This window comes from Oncorhynchus mykiss, chromosome 18 (assembly GCF_057628025.1).
Source record: "Oncorhynchus mykiss isolate SJ-2025 chromosome 18, ASM5762802v1, whole genome shotgun sequence".
NCBI classification, from domain to species: domain Eukaryota; kingdom Metazoa; phylum Chordata; class Actinopteri; order Salmoniformes; family Salmonidae; genus Oncorhynchus; species Oncorhynchus mykiss.
This window is the reverse complement of record NC_143039.1, coordinates 59,533,615-59,548,051: the sequence shown is the minus strand read 5'-3', so window position 1 is coordinate 59,548,051 and position 14,437 is coordinate 59,533,615. Positions and strand designations below refer to the sequence as shown.

At 42.9% G+C, this 14,437-nt stretch overlaps 1 protein-coding gene across 20 annotated transcripts in view; it reads right to left on the bottom strand.

The window, feature by feature from the left end:
• Positions 1–2,127: 2,127 nt before the first annotated feature.
• LOC110496473 (triple functional domain protein) overlaps positions 2,128–14,437 on the bottom strand; it is a 123,672-nt gene continuing 111,362 nt past the window's right edge. For 10 of the 20 annotated variants that reach the window (XR_016488571.1, XR_016488565.1, XR_016488572.1 and 7 more), the window contains 10 exons: positions 14,324–14,437; positions 12,427–12,674; positions 12,144–12,279; positions 11,858–11,885; positions 11,423–11,585; positions 11,075–11,196; positions 10,787–10,865; positions 8,481–8,681; positions 7,090–7,228; positions 4,711–6,796 (listed from right to left, as the gene is read on the bottom strand). The exon at positions 14,324–14,437 is cut by the window's right edge and continues 195 nt beyond it. Coding sequence is in view for 8 of the 20 variants with exons in the window: in XM_036953054.2 (XP_036808949.2) it covers positions 6,224–6,796; positions 7,090–7,228; positions 8,481–8,681; positions 10,787–10,865; positions 11,075–11,196; positions 11,423–11,585; positions 11,858–11,885; positions 12,144–12,279; positions 12,427–12,674; positions 13,638–14,218; positions 14,324–14,437 (2,384 nt within the window). In the remaining 12 variants the exon portion in view is untranslated. Of the gene's footprint in view, positions 6,797–7,089; positions 7,229–8,480; positions 8,682–10,786; positions 10,866–11,074; positions 11,197–11,422; positions 11,586–11,857; positions 11,886–12,143; positions 12,280–12,426; positions 12,675–13,637; positions 14,219–14,323 lie in introns of those variants that run through there. The other 10 variants (XM_036953054.2, XM_036953055.2, XM_036953057.2 and 7 more) reach the window with 2 other exon arrangements.

Genomic DNA, 14,437 nt, shown 5'->3' with positions numbered 1-14,437 from the left:
TAAGTAAATCCAAATACTCTACATAGTATATGTTACTTTTCATATTGCATGTATTCATATGTGGATGTCAATCACCCATTTCATATATGTTACGAATGACAAAAATCGTATTATATGTTACGAATTTGCAAAATATACAACACATAAAACATACTATATGTTACAAATGAGCAAATTCTAGCTAGTTGGCTAACATTAGATAGTTGGCTAACATTAATTAGGCTAGGGGTTAGGTATAGGTTAGGGTTAAGTTTAAGAGTTAGGGTAAAGGGTTTAGGTTAGGGTTAACTAAAATGGTTAAGGGTTAGCTAACAGGCTACATAGTGACTAGATGTTGAATGTTGTTAAAAAGTTAAAGTTGTCTGTGATGGGTTTGCTTTAAGTAATCATCGGTCTTATGTAACCATACCAAACGTAACACATAATACTCATTTAAGTGTCCCAGATTTACATTTACTATGTTACGTCTAGTCTATGAGACCAGGCTGTGAGTGCCAGTCAAAATATGATTTGCACATACACTACATGGCCAAAAGTAGATAGACACCCCTTCAAATCAGTGGATTCGTCCATTTCAGCCACACCCGTTGCTGAAATGTGTCAGTAAAACATATAATTTTATACTGCATAGCACAAGTGATGTGTGGTTATGGAAACATATCAGACTGACCATAAAAGGGTTTGGGGCTGGTCCAAAAACATCTGTGGCTGAAGCTGTAGAAGCCCAGGCCTAATGACACCACTGGTATTGCACTGTCAACTTAGTGTTGGTAAACTTCTGGCCCACTGGAATTGTGATACAGGGAATTCTATGTGAAATAATCTGTCTGTAAACAATTGTTGTAAAAATGACTTGTGTCATGCACAAAGTAGATGTCCTAACCGACTTGCCAAAACTATAGTTTGTTAACAAGAAATTGGTGGAATGGTTGAAAAACAACTTTTAACCTAAGTGTATGTAAGCTTCCCACTTCAGCTGTATAATTAAATCAATTTCTAGCCTGGTTCTTGGAAGATGTAGTGTTGAAGAGTACAAATTACTAAAAAAAGCACTCAATAACCGCGTTCCCATCCAGTGTATATGGGAGTAAAGCCATATCGTATAAAAATAAAATCATGACAGCTGTAATGAAACAGGAAGTTTCGGTACAATTGTATAAATGCCGAACGATAATTTATTTGTTCAACATGGTGGGATCTTTTTGTGTCGGTAAATTATGCGGTAAAGGAGGTAGAAACTACTTTATGCGCAAATATTGATTTAATAACCATCATAATATTATTTCGCCACTACGGCAAATTTACTGCCATACCTCCCTAATCTTACTTCATTTGCACATACTGTATATAGATTTTTTCTATTGTGTTATTGACTGTACGTTTGTTTATTCCATGTGTAACTCTGTGTTGTTGTTTGTGTCGCACTGCTTTGCTTTATCTTGGCCAGGTCGCAGTTGAAATGAGAATTTGTTCTCAACTGGCCCACCTGGTTAAATAAAGGTGAAAAAAATTAATAATAATAAGTAAATTGGAGTTATGCGATGATATGGTGTGTGGTCCTCCCACTACGGCTCGGGATATAATGCAGTTTATTAGGCTACACATGAAATAAGTTATAATGAACTTCATAGGGTAATGAAAGTGCACGGTGATTAGTTTGATACACCTTTCCCATAAATATTGACGGTCTTTTTCTGATCGATGCTTAATTGCCATTTTGACAAATAAGTAATCTCATCATGTCGACTCACTAGCCTACCCGTACTGTATCTGCCAGCTGTTGGCTAGAGCGCACGTGCCAAGACCAGAGTAGGCATATTTGCTATTTTACGCAACAGTTTTTGTGAAAAAACTATTCGTAGAGTTGAAAATGCATTGGATACACATTGAACTCCAGATTTTTTTTTCTCCCGTTTATGAAAACGAAAAACGACATGTTGTGTGCACTACGTCATCACGTAGATAAAAAAAACTGAAACAAGTCAATTTGGTGGAAATACACCACTGGTAGGAAAATGAACACATTTCTTCATGCAGATTTTTGAATATTTGAATGAAAATCTGTTGCCAATTGGATGGAAACCTAGATAATGCTAGCAAGGCTTTAGTGAGGACAGCACAAGTGGGTATGTTCCATGTTTAATTTCCAAATAACTGATGGCAAAAACAATGAAAATATTGACATACATTCGCATAAGCACTCATGGTCTCTGTACAAAGAAATATACATGCAAAAGTAAAGAAAATAACGTGAAATAAAACCCTTTAAAAATCATTATGTATTTAATGTATAAAACAGGATGAGATTGGCACAAAAAAAGGACAAGAAACAGAAAAAACCAACTCAGTCCACATTCCCATATTTCAACATCCTTATACAACTGTACAAAAAATGGATTAACAAATAAATTAAAGGACATGATATGGTATGGGAATGTACAGGTAACCTGACAATGGGCCACTTCTCTCCCTCCCTAACAGAAGGAAATATTCCAGTTTTGCATGTTCCTATCAGATAAATCACCATACTTCCCTGACAGCATGGGCTGGTCAATGAGCCTTTTCTCTTTCTCTCTCTGCCAGAAGGACATTTAGCAAGTTCCTATCAGGTGACTCACTATACCAGTATACTATACCCAAATTGAACCAGGTTGTCTGTCGCAACCCAATATTTGTATTGCAAAAATTAATAGCCAAAATAGAATCTGGAAAACTATTTTTAATGCTATGTTGATAGTAGATGTTGCAATTATATGACAAGGGAACAACATTCCCACCTCTTTCATTGTCAACATTTTGCCCACATTCTTGATGAAGAATGTTAATAAACTCACTGGTTTGAGACCACAAAATCAACCAAATTAGCACGGCTAATAGCTTTATTGAAAATACTGTCATTGAAGAAAAATTAAAGATTAAATTATATATATTTTTTATTTCACTATCCTTTCTACACACTTTCAACTGGTCATTTAAGTTCAGACTGGAGTATTTTTTTATTGTAAAAATTAAATACCATTTTTTTTTAATCAGACACCGGTGACCCATTCAAAACCTGCACTATAATTCCCTAACAGCAAACATAGCAACAACACATTTAATTATATGACAAATCTAACTGTTTGGCCATATAGTGTTCTAATAAAACATTCCACTACCTTTTACCCCAAACTATGGCATCAACTCAAATCTGGTAACAGGACATTTGATTCAGAGATGATGCAGATTTTCCCAAAACCTAATGGTTAATGTCCAGATTGGGGCTAGGGTTAAACCACTAAATTACCCCCCATTCAACCCAAAGGAACAATGTCTGTAGACATCTATCATAAACACCAGAATCATTCATCAGTGTTGTGTTTGTAAGCATGTTGTAGAGCAAGGCTCTCCAACCCTGTTCCCAGAGCTACCGTCCTGTAGGTTTTCGACTCCAACCCTGTTCCCAGAGCTACCGTCCTGTAGGTTTTTGACTCCAACCCTGTTCTCAGAGAGCTACCGTCCTGTAGGTTTTCGACCCCAACCCTGTTCCCAGAGCTACCGTCCTGTAGGTTTTCGACCCCAACCCTAATATAGCGCCTCGGATTCTAATAATTAGCTGGTTATTAAGCTGGATCAGGTTAGTTGCAACTGGGGTTGGAGCGAAAACCTACAGGACAATAGCTCTCTGGGAACAGGGTTGGAGAGCCCTGTAGTAGGTTTAGTATGAGGTTAGACAGCAAGCTAGAGGCACCCATAGGTCAAATCAAATCTAGTTCCAACAAAGGGCCCTGGTCTAAAGTGGGGCACTGGATGGGGAATAAGGTCCTATTTGAGATGCAGCCCAGGTGTTTGACACAGCACACTTAATCATCTCAATCATGAGAAACAGCTGTAATAGGATCTATTTTTACATAAATAACTTCATATAAAAGGGCTTTTGCATTCAGCTCATTAACACGATGGCATCCTATTCCCTTTGTAATGCACAACTTTTGACCTGGGCCCTGGTAGGGCTTTATAAAGGGAATAGGGTGCCATTTGGGATGCACTCGAGAACTCCCAATAAGACAAGCCCTCAGGAAGAGAGCGCCAAGTCTTGTTTTAACACTTGACACAGGTCGCTTGTAGAAGCAGTAATCAGTGAGTGGACATGACCTATTTTTCAACAGTAGTCTACAATGGTCTAGATTAAACAGGTAGGTGAAGTTCAGAAACCCCCTGCATTTCCAGAGATCCAAGCCAAAAGTGGAGATCGTTATTGCCTTGTAGACTGGCTAAAGTTACCGTAACACCAGAATCAAACCAGACCATAACTTCCAGTCAAACAAAGTGTAAACAACCCTTTTTAGGGTTCCATAGCGTAAAACATTAGAAATAAAGTGAAATGTCATTAATTCATAAAAATATCATTAAAACAATAGCGTAGGACAGGGAAGGTAATGCTGGGACAACTTTGGTATATCAGTAAACTTCTATAGAAAAAGTGACAAATAAAAAATTATTCATTGATCTAGCCATAAGTCCCATGTAGAGGGCGACCCCAGAAGGTTAGGTTACCTAGAAAGTGATAACCATAGGATTCGAATGTCCTATGGGGACACTCAAAATGGCCACCAGCACCCATTATGGCATCACTGACCTGAATGGGGATGTCCGTTCTACTCATTCTAATTCTATGGTGATTAACACCCCAACAGGGTCATAGGTCAAATAATGAGGACTACTACCAGCGGAGCTTGCAGTACCAAGTACATGCTTTTATCTCTATTTATTACATGTACAACAGATGTCTTCATAAATAGTTGCATAAAATGTTAAAGCCGCAACATTGCACATGATAAGAATGGGGGAAACATAACATACATTGAGTGCATTTACAGTATTCTGTCTTCCTGCTCCTTTTCCTCATTCACTCTCCATCCGATTGACCATCTCTGCTGCCACTCAGGCTCAGTCGCCCAATTGGTGATCTACTACATTTCATTTGCAGGATTATTTAGTCCCAAGAATGTTCTCAAAAGCAGGCGGCCATTTTGAAACAGGAGGGACAGAAGGCAGTTAAGAGTCTATATACAAAGTAAGGCTTAATCATCTTAAATCTGCGCAACACCATTTTTGTTTTCTAGTAAAAGCAAAAACAAAACAAATCATTCTTTTCTGTTGTTGAGACTTTGCAGCAGTCAGCAGAATCTCTATCTTTACTTAGATTAAGGTTTCTTAGATTAAGTACATAAGCGCAGCAATTGGAAAACTCTGATTAGACATAAAACTATCTCAACAAAGTGGAGGAGCTCAGTCAATGGATGAGTCCTCTCCGGGCTGTAAAGTAGCGTAGCGACTTTCTACTGCTGAGCGTTTTTCTTCAATCTTCTTTTGAAATGTTCATTTGAGTTTTGTTGTTTTTTTCAAAAACTTTTTCAAAAAGTTGTGAACAATATTCTCTCTCTTTATACATTGGTTCTTTAAGAAAGGGGGTGTCTCAAAAGTCTTTGAGTCACATATTGTAAAAGCACAAAAACAAAACGTCTCTCTCTTTCTCTGGCAACAAGAGGGAAGGGATGGTTGCTTTGTGCTAACACTAGCTTCCTTGGCAACACTCTCTCCTCTGAAATCTCTGTTTGTTTGACTCTCAGTAAGATAGAGGACAAATATGTTACTCCATCGATTTGTCAGTATTTTTCTTGTTTTAGATTTTTTCTTCTTTCGAAAATCAGTTTTAGTGTAAACAAGCAAGCAGCAGTAGACTGGTGAGGACATTGTCATCCTTGTTTTGATTGGCTAAGAACTCAGTGTGTGTTCTCTCAGGGAATATTCTGATTGGCTAAGGACCTCTAGGCCTACAGGCCTCATGTTTTGATTGGTTGAAGGACCACAGGACTCTTTAAAACCACAACATATCTGAAAGAGGATGAGATAAGCGAATTTCATTTTTCCCCCACATAATTCTTTCTCTGAGATGCCCAGTCCCAAATCAACCCCTAGTCACTACCCCCTAGTCACCTCATATAGATCTGAAAGGATTTGGATAGGTCTAAGCAATATGGTTCTATCAATCCCATCTCCACCTTCTCTTCTGAGAGGTTAGGTGGAAATAATATTGCTCATACCTATTAAATCTTCTTAGATCTACACAAGCAGCTAGTGGGAATGTAGCGAGGAGTCCGTTTGGGACTGGACGTCCTGTTCTCTCCTTCCTATTAGGGTGGTGGGAGGGGGCATCTCTCTCCATCGCTCCATCACTCACTCAGGCCAGTGGCTGTAGCCGGCTGTGTAGTAAGCTCTGTACCCCTCCGATGGGCTTTGCGTCTGTCTGGTGCTTCCTCCTGTCTATGAACAGCACTAGGCGAGACGTGTCCAGACACCCACCTTCCACCCTACCCTGTCCCTGGACGTCTGCTAACTTGGCCTGGCCCTGGACCCAGGGCTCCTGCAGACATAGCCCAGCCGGAGGCCTCCTGGACGGGTCGGCCCTCAGCAGCAGGCAGACAAACTCCCGGGCCCCCTGGGTCACGCCCTTGAAGTAGTGGTGAGGGAAGCTGAAGTCTAGCTGACAGATGTTCAGACACGTCTCCTCCACGCTCTCATCCAGGAAAGGAGAGGCCCCGCTCAGGAGGACATAGGTCACAACCCCCAGACTCCAGAGGTCAGAGGTCAGGGCGGCCGGCTCCCCCAGGACCAGCTCGGGGGAGGAAAACTCTGGGCTTCCCAGGAGAGGGTGGATGTAGTGGGCACTGTTGAGCTGGACGGCATCCCCGAAGTCAGTCAGTTTGACCACGGGCTGGCCGGACGAGTTGTGGGACACCAACAGGTTCTCAGGCTGGGGGAGAGGAGGGAAAGAGGGAGGAGAAGGAGGGAGAGCAATATGGGGGAGTGAGATAGAGTATAAATAGAAGGTTTAGAAAAGAGAGAGGTGGAGAGAAAGTGAGAGAAAACAGAGGGGAGATATGGGAGAGTATAAATAGAAGTGAGAATGGAGACATTAAAAGGATAGAGATAGGAAGAATGGAGACATTAAAAGGATAGAGATAGGAAGAATGGAGATATGAAGGAGAGAAATAGAAAGGAGAGACAGAATTGAAAAGAAAGATGATGAATACCACAATACAGTACCTTCAAGTCCAGATGGGCTATCCTACAGTTGTGTAGGTAATGTAAAGCTTCTAGGATGTTCCGTAGGTAGCTGGCCACTTTCTCTTCAGTCAGATTCCCCCAGCTGACTATGTAGTCCAGAAGACGACCCTGGTCAACCCTGTAGAGAGAAACACACACGGGTCAAGCAGGTCTGTGAGAATGTTGAATGCTACTCTGTGTGTGTGTATTCACATCTCCAGGACCAATCTGTAGCTGAAGAGGTCTAGGAGTGCTACCAGGTGTGTGTGTTCATGTTGAGCGATTAACCAAAATGGAAATGGAGAAGAGACAGAAGAATCTGCGATGGAGAGGGATAGAGAGCAGTTGCTTCGTGAGGTATCTCTACCTGAACATATGATCTAAGTGATTGATAGTTGGTATTCAGCAGTCATAAAAGTATGACTTATTTACTTTGAAGAATTACTAAAATATTGATTTTGTCAGACAGCAATGGCAGCAGCTCTATAGAGATGAGATGATGACTTGGAATGAAATAATAAAGTCATCAAATAAAACAAATGTAATATACACTGAGTGTACAAAACATTAAGAACACCTGCCCTTTCCATGGCATAGACTGACCAGGTGAAAAATATGATTCCTTATTAATGACACCTAAATCCACTTCAATCAGTATAGATGAAGGGGAGGAGACAGGTTAAATAAGGATTTAAGCCTTGAGACAATGGAGACATGGATTGTGTATGTGTGCCATTCAGAGTGAATAGGCAAGACAAAATATTGAAGTGCCTTTGAATGGGATATGGTAGCAGGTACCAGACGCACTGGTTTAAGTGTGTCAAGAATTGCAACGCTGCTAAATTTTCACACGCAACAGTTTCCCGTGTGTATCAAGAATGGTCCACCACCCAAAGGACATCTAGCCAACTTGACACAACTGCAGGAAGCAATGGAGTCAACATGTGCCGGCATTCCTGTGGAATGCTTTCGACACCTTGTAGAGTCCATACCCCGACGAATTGAGGCTGTTCTGAGGGCAAAATGGGGTGCAACTCAATATTAGGAAGGTGTTCCTACTGTGTTGTACACTCAGTGTACACAACAGCTGAAATATTTAATTCAATTACAGTAATGTGAATAAATGATGGTTAATAAGTGATAAGCAGTAATGGGCAGTCACTACCACCATGGGCCTAATTGTTTTATTCTGTGTTGTTAGAGAATTCAGTCCACAAAGTGCATAGTGCATTTCATGTAAAAAAATATATATATATATATATTGAAATCGAAAAAACTTGAAACTTTTTTATAATCGAACTGACCTCAAAAAGCACTAATCACTCAGCACTAGTGTGTGTGTGTGTGTGTGTGTGTGTGTGTGTGTGTGTGTATGTGTGTGTGTAACTCACATCTCCAGGACCAGTACGTAGCTGCTGGGGGTCTCATACGTGTCCAGCAGTCTGACAAGGTGTGTGTGTTTTAGTCTCTGTAGCAGGCTGAGCTCCTGGGTCACCTGGTCTCTCTTCATCAGCTTCTTATTGACCAGCTTGACCGCCACCGTGCGTTTGGTCGACTTGTGGTCACAACGCTTGACCACAGAGAACCGGCCCCTGGGGCAAGGAGAAGAGGTTACGGTGGTCATCTTCAGGCTGATTCTTCATCATTATCATTGAAACGTCATTAATAACCCCTTAAGGTCGATGTCCCGACCCGTGGTTATCAAATTAAGCATAATATAAAAATGTGTTAGTTTAAGCTATAGATATGGCTTTGTTTTTTGCATTGGATGCGTCTCAATCCACCACATCCACCTATGTAACACTTTCGCATTTGAGGTGAAAGATGACAGAGCTAGAGCGGTGTTTGTCAGACCATGAGACATACCGAAAATCGGTCTTCCCACAAAATAAGGTGTTAAATACATGTCAATAAAAAGAACACATTTTTCCTGATCTTTCTTATATCTCTTAGACACTTCTGAACAAACTTCCTTTAGGTTTTTTGGGGGGTACTATCTTCTGTTCCATGTAGTGAATCTGTTATTCAATGCGTTTGTATGGGCTAACAGCAGTAAGGCCCAAAACATTTTTTTCATCAAATACATATACATTACAAGTCAAACGTTTGGACACCTACTCATTCAAGGATTCTTCTTCATTTTTACTATTTTCTACAGTGTATAATAATAGTGAAGACGTCAAAACTATGAAATAACACATATGGAATCATGTAGTAACCAAAAAAAGTGTTAAACAAATCAAAATATATTTTATATTTGAGATTCTTCAAAGTAGCCACCCTTTGCCTTGATGACAGCTTTGCACACTCTTGGCATTCTCTCAACCAGCTTCACCTGGAATGCTTTTCCAACAGTCTTGAAGGAGTTCCCACATATGCTGAGCACTTGTTGGCTGCTTTTCCGTCCAACTCATCCCAAACCATCTCAACTGGGTTGAGGTCGGGTGATTGCGGAGGCCAGGTAAATCTGATGCAGCACTCCATCACTCTCCTTTTTGATCAAATAGCCCGTACACAGCCGGGAGGTGTGTTTTGGGTCAGTGTCCCGTTGAAAAACAAATGATAAGCGCAAACCAGAAGAGATGCTGTATCGCTGCAGAATGCTGTGGTATCCATGCTGGTTAAGTGTGCCTTAAATTCGAAATAAATCACGACAGTGTCACCAGCAAAGCACCATGACACCTCCTCCTCCATGCTTCACAGTTGGAACCACACATGTGGAGATCATCCGTAAACAAGGCGGTTGGAACCAAAAATCTCAAATGTGACTCATCAGAACAAAGATTTCCACCTGTCTAATGTCCATTGCTCGTGTTTCTTGGCCAAAGCAAGTTTATTTTTTTATTGGTGTCCTTTAGTAGTGGTTTCTTTGTAGCAATTCGACAATGAAACCCTGATTCACACAGTCTCCTCTGAACAATTGATGTTGAGATGTGTCTGTTACTTGAACTCTGGATTTATTTGGGCTGCAATCTGAACTTATCCTCTGCAGCAGAGGTAACTCTGGGTGTTCCTTTCCTGTGACGGTCCTCACGAGAGCCAGTTTCATCATAGAGCTTGATGGTTTTTGTGACTGCACTTGAAGAAACTTTAAACGTTCTTGAAATTTCACGCATTGACTGACCTTCATGTCTTAAAGTAAACTGTCGTTTTTCATTGCGTATTTGAGCTGTTCTTGCCATAATATGGACTTGGTCTTTTACTAAACAGGGCCATCTTCTGTATACCACCCTTACCTTGTAACAACACAACTAATTGGCTCAAACGCATTATGAAGGAAAGAAATTCGACAAATTAACTTAACAAGGCACACCTGTTAATTGAAAAGCATTCCAAGTGACTACCTCATGAAGCTGGTTGAGAGAATGCCAAGAGTGTGCAAACCTGTCATCAAGGGAGAAGGTGGCTACTTTGAAGAAAAACACATAACACCTTTTTGGTTACTACATGATTCCATATGTGTTATTTCATAGTTTTGATGTATTCACTATTATTTTACAATGTAGAATATAATTTAAAAAAACGGGAAAAGAATTGAATGTGTCCGAACTTTTGACTTTATCCTTGCTATGACACCTTAAAATGTTTTATATAGGTTAGCAGTACCCCTCCCCCAGCTTAGACAGGGTTTAGACTCTTTAGTTATGTACAAGAGTACACACACACCTAGGGGTGTCAAGAACAGAGTGTACTGTACCTGCCCAGCTCTGCCACCTCAGTGTAGTGGGACTCAAAGTTGTCCTTCCAGCTCACCCTGACCCCATCATTGGACACAGCTACACACAAAAGGGGAATAGTACAGTTAGAAGAGCCGAGTCATTTTGACTCAATATGAATTTAAAATATCTCTGCCATTTTTAAAGTTATGCCCCCCTCCGTACTTGACTTTTCCTAAATATGCAAGTCATTTATCGTTACATGACATTTATTACTGCTTAATTACTGGCCTGTGCCAGTATGTATGTACGTGTGTGTGTGGTCTTACCTAGCACTCTGAGGATGGCTGATGATGTCACTGAGCCCAGGTCGTTAGCGGCGACGCAGGTGTAAACACCGTCGTCCACCGAAGACACACCTACTATCCTCAGTGTCGCCTCGCCCGTCTCACTGTCACACACACACACACACACACACACACACACACACACACACACACACACACACACACACACACACACACACACACACTTTAACAGCCAATAACCTTATTGTTTCACTGTCTCACAAACAAGTGATACCTCTGTGTAGTGTGTGTGTGTGTGTGTGTGTGTGTGCCTGTCACCGTGTGTATGTGTTCCTCTGTGTGTGTGTGTGTCACTCTCTCTGTGTGTACCTGTAAGCGATGCAGTGGTGTCCATTGTTGTTCAGGGTGGTCTGGTCAGGTCCCCTCCAAGTGACAGTAGCTTTGGGTCGGCCACACACCTTACACCTCAGAGTCACACTCTCCCCGTTGTCACACGTCACCTCACTCAGGGGGACCAGGAACTCTGGTTGAACTAAGGGTCAATGGTAAAATTACATCATCACTGAGCAGCTGAGAGTGCCAGAGGTTGTGTCAAAGTGAGAGCATATAATTTATTTACATTAATTTGTTTGTTTTTAAATGTGTTTTTCTGTTCATTCTTTGGTTATTATTTAATATTGAACAATAAAATGTATTGTTTGTACGTGGAAAATGGTCATGTACGCAAACAATATATGTAAATCTGTATATCAATTCTGTTATATTGAGGGGATCTTTATTGAGACTACACAATGAGAGACTTACCATCATAGATATAGTTGGGATTTAGAAGCTGAAAAAAAAACAGACAGCAAACCAAACATCAGACATCATAGAAGTACGTTTTGTGTCATTCTGATATTCTTGGTTGGTTACTAGTAACACATCAACAATAGCACAGCCTAGCTCTCTGATGTGGTGAACATTCATCCTAGCCTATTGCTTATACCAATCCAAGCCTCTCCGAACCTACATAAGTAGGCCTGCTAGGCATCACGGGTAGGGCTAGTGGTCATTAAGGACTGGACAAAATTGATTGATGATGATTTACCTTTACAGAAACCTTATTGGTTAGCTCATCTCTGGACTTCCTGTAACCGTTTTCCAGCTTGCTCTCTTTCTTTCCCTCCTCTTTCTTCTCAGACTTCTTGCGGATGCGCAGGGTGGTGTGCCAGGATGAGGACTTCCTGTTTACCCAAATAAGTACAAAGTTGAAAGGTATATGATATACTACTAATCAATAACATATATCTCATCATACCACACAATTCCTAGTTTTAGGCTAACAACATTGTGTGTGGTGTCACACTAAAATCCTTCCCACAGTCTCTTACTTGATGGTTCCGTCTGGGCAGTCGGGGATGATGGTGGAGGTGTGTCCCAGAACGTAGCCGGGGATCCAGCCCTCGGCGGCGGGGCCCTGTTCTGTAGCGGCCCGGAACACTAGGAACATGTTCTGTTGGTTAGAGGCCAGGATCTGGACCACCTCTCCCTGGGAAACACTGATCTCATCCTCCTTCAGGGCCACGTAGTCCTGGGTCACCAACATGGTCGACATACTACTGCTGCTGCTGCTTTCACTCTGTGGAGATGGGGGGAGGGAGAGAGGGGGGAGTGGTGGAAGCATGTTGAATAACTTGCAAGAAACTCAGAAAGAACCCCCCCCCCCCCCCCCCCCCCACACACACACACACACGTAGATCAATCCCCTCATCAGTAACAGGCCAAACACACAGATTCCATCATGGCGCACCAACCTACACACACACACCTCACACTCACAACGAGGTTTAGGTAGAGAGGGAAGACGACGGACAAAAAGCAGCAGAGTGAAGAGGAAAGAGATACTACTTGAGAAGAGCTGTAGATACTCCTCCATGTGAGTGCTGTGGTTAGCCATCCATTCACCAGTTTAACAAAATAACTTACACACCTCTGTGAGAGAGAGAGAGAGAGAAAGAAGAAGACGAGATTGGCACCACTCCTCCTTCCGAGAACGAGTGAATACGATGGAGATGTACACACTCAGGTGGAGGTGTTGAAAAGGAGTTTCAGTCACCTCGTCAGAAGCGTTGTTAGAGTTAAATAGAAATGCGAGTCGTTGTTAAAGACTGAAGTGTTATAAAAGCCTTGTTAAAAAAAGAGGAGAAAAAGTCTTCAGTAGAGTTTAGTAGAGTTGTATTAGAGCTTACAAAGCGGTGCAGCGTTGTTAGAGACAGTGACAACAGTAGAGGACTACGAAGTAGTACAGTAGTAGTGGATTACTACTTGGAGTGCAGGTAAAGCTTGGTTAGAGAGGTGCGTTGTAGAGTAGTTTAGTACAGTTGTCAATTCGTTAGATGCGCAGTAGTAGTAGAAGAGTACTACTAGTAGTAGTAGAACATGTAGTAGAACATGTAGTAGCAGTTTAGTAGAGCCATCTCCAGTGGGATGCAGCAGGACACAGGCAGACAGGACAGGTCTCCCGTGGGTGCTGGATTAGTCAACCAGGAGCAGGAGTAGCATTAGGCCGCACTGAAGCCTGGGCAGCGGGTACATCTCTTACCCCGTTGCTCTGGGTGGACTGCTCGCTGGTGGATGAGCACGTACTCATGCGGTCCGCCTCCTTGCTGTGGGTGGAGTGTCTGTGGGAGCCTGTCGCGGACTGAGAGGAGGTCTGGAACGTGTTTTGGTTCTGCCTCCCCATGGTCTCTCCTGTCTCCCCTGGGAAGGTGAAGGAGCCGGGCCGACTGGCTGGAGAACCAGGCATGGAGCTCCAGAAGGAGCCAGAGCCAGACTTCAGGCCAGGGCTGGGAGGGGGAGGCGGGAGGGCGTCTTTCCCAAAGGCGGGAGTTGCCAGGGGGGAGGCCATGGGGGAGACGGTGCCCGGGCGAGGCTTGCTGGGGGTGGAGAGAAGCACGGGCCCAGAGAGAGGGGCCACACTGGCCCGGGGAATAGGGGGGATGGGAGGGGGCTGGTCGGTTGAGGCCGAGAACATGCGCTTGCCCTGGGGACTGCCCCCCTGGACCCTCACCCCACGCTGGGCCTCCCTCGTGTCCCTCACCCCCCCCGCTGGAGCCTGCGACCCCGGGTTCGCTGAGACGGCGTGAGGGAGCGAGGAATGAGGGGGGAGACGAGGGGAGGAGCCTGAATCACAAGTGAGCAAAACTGAGTGAAGGGAGGGAAACATCTTAACCAGGGAAATGTCAACACACACACACCCTCTGTAATACCGGGAAAGGCCATGCCTACCTGACATCTTGTTGGGGCCGTCTGGGTCTGCGGCCCCCGGGTGGTGTGGGTGCCGCAGGGGCTGGGGCAGGCGGGAGGGCTGAGGGATCCTGGAGGGCCTCCTGGAGGAGCCAG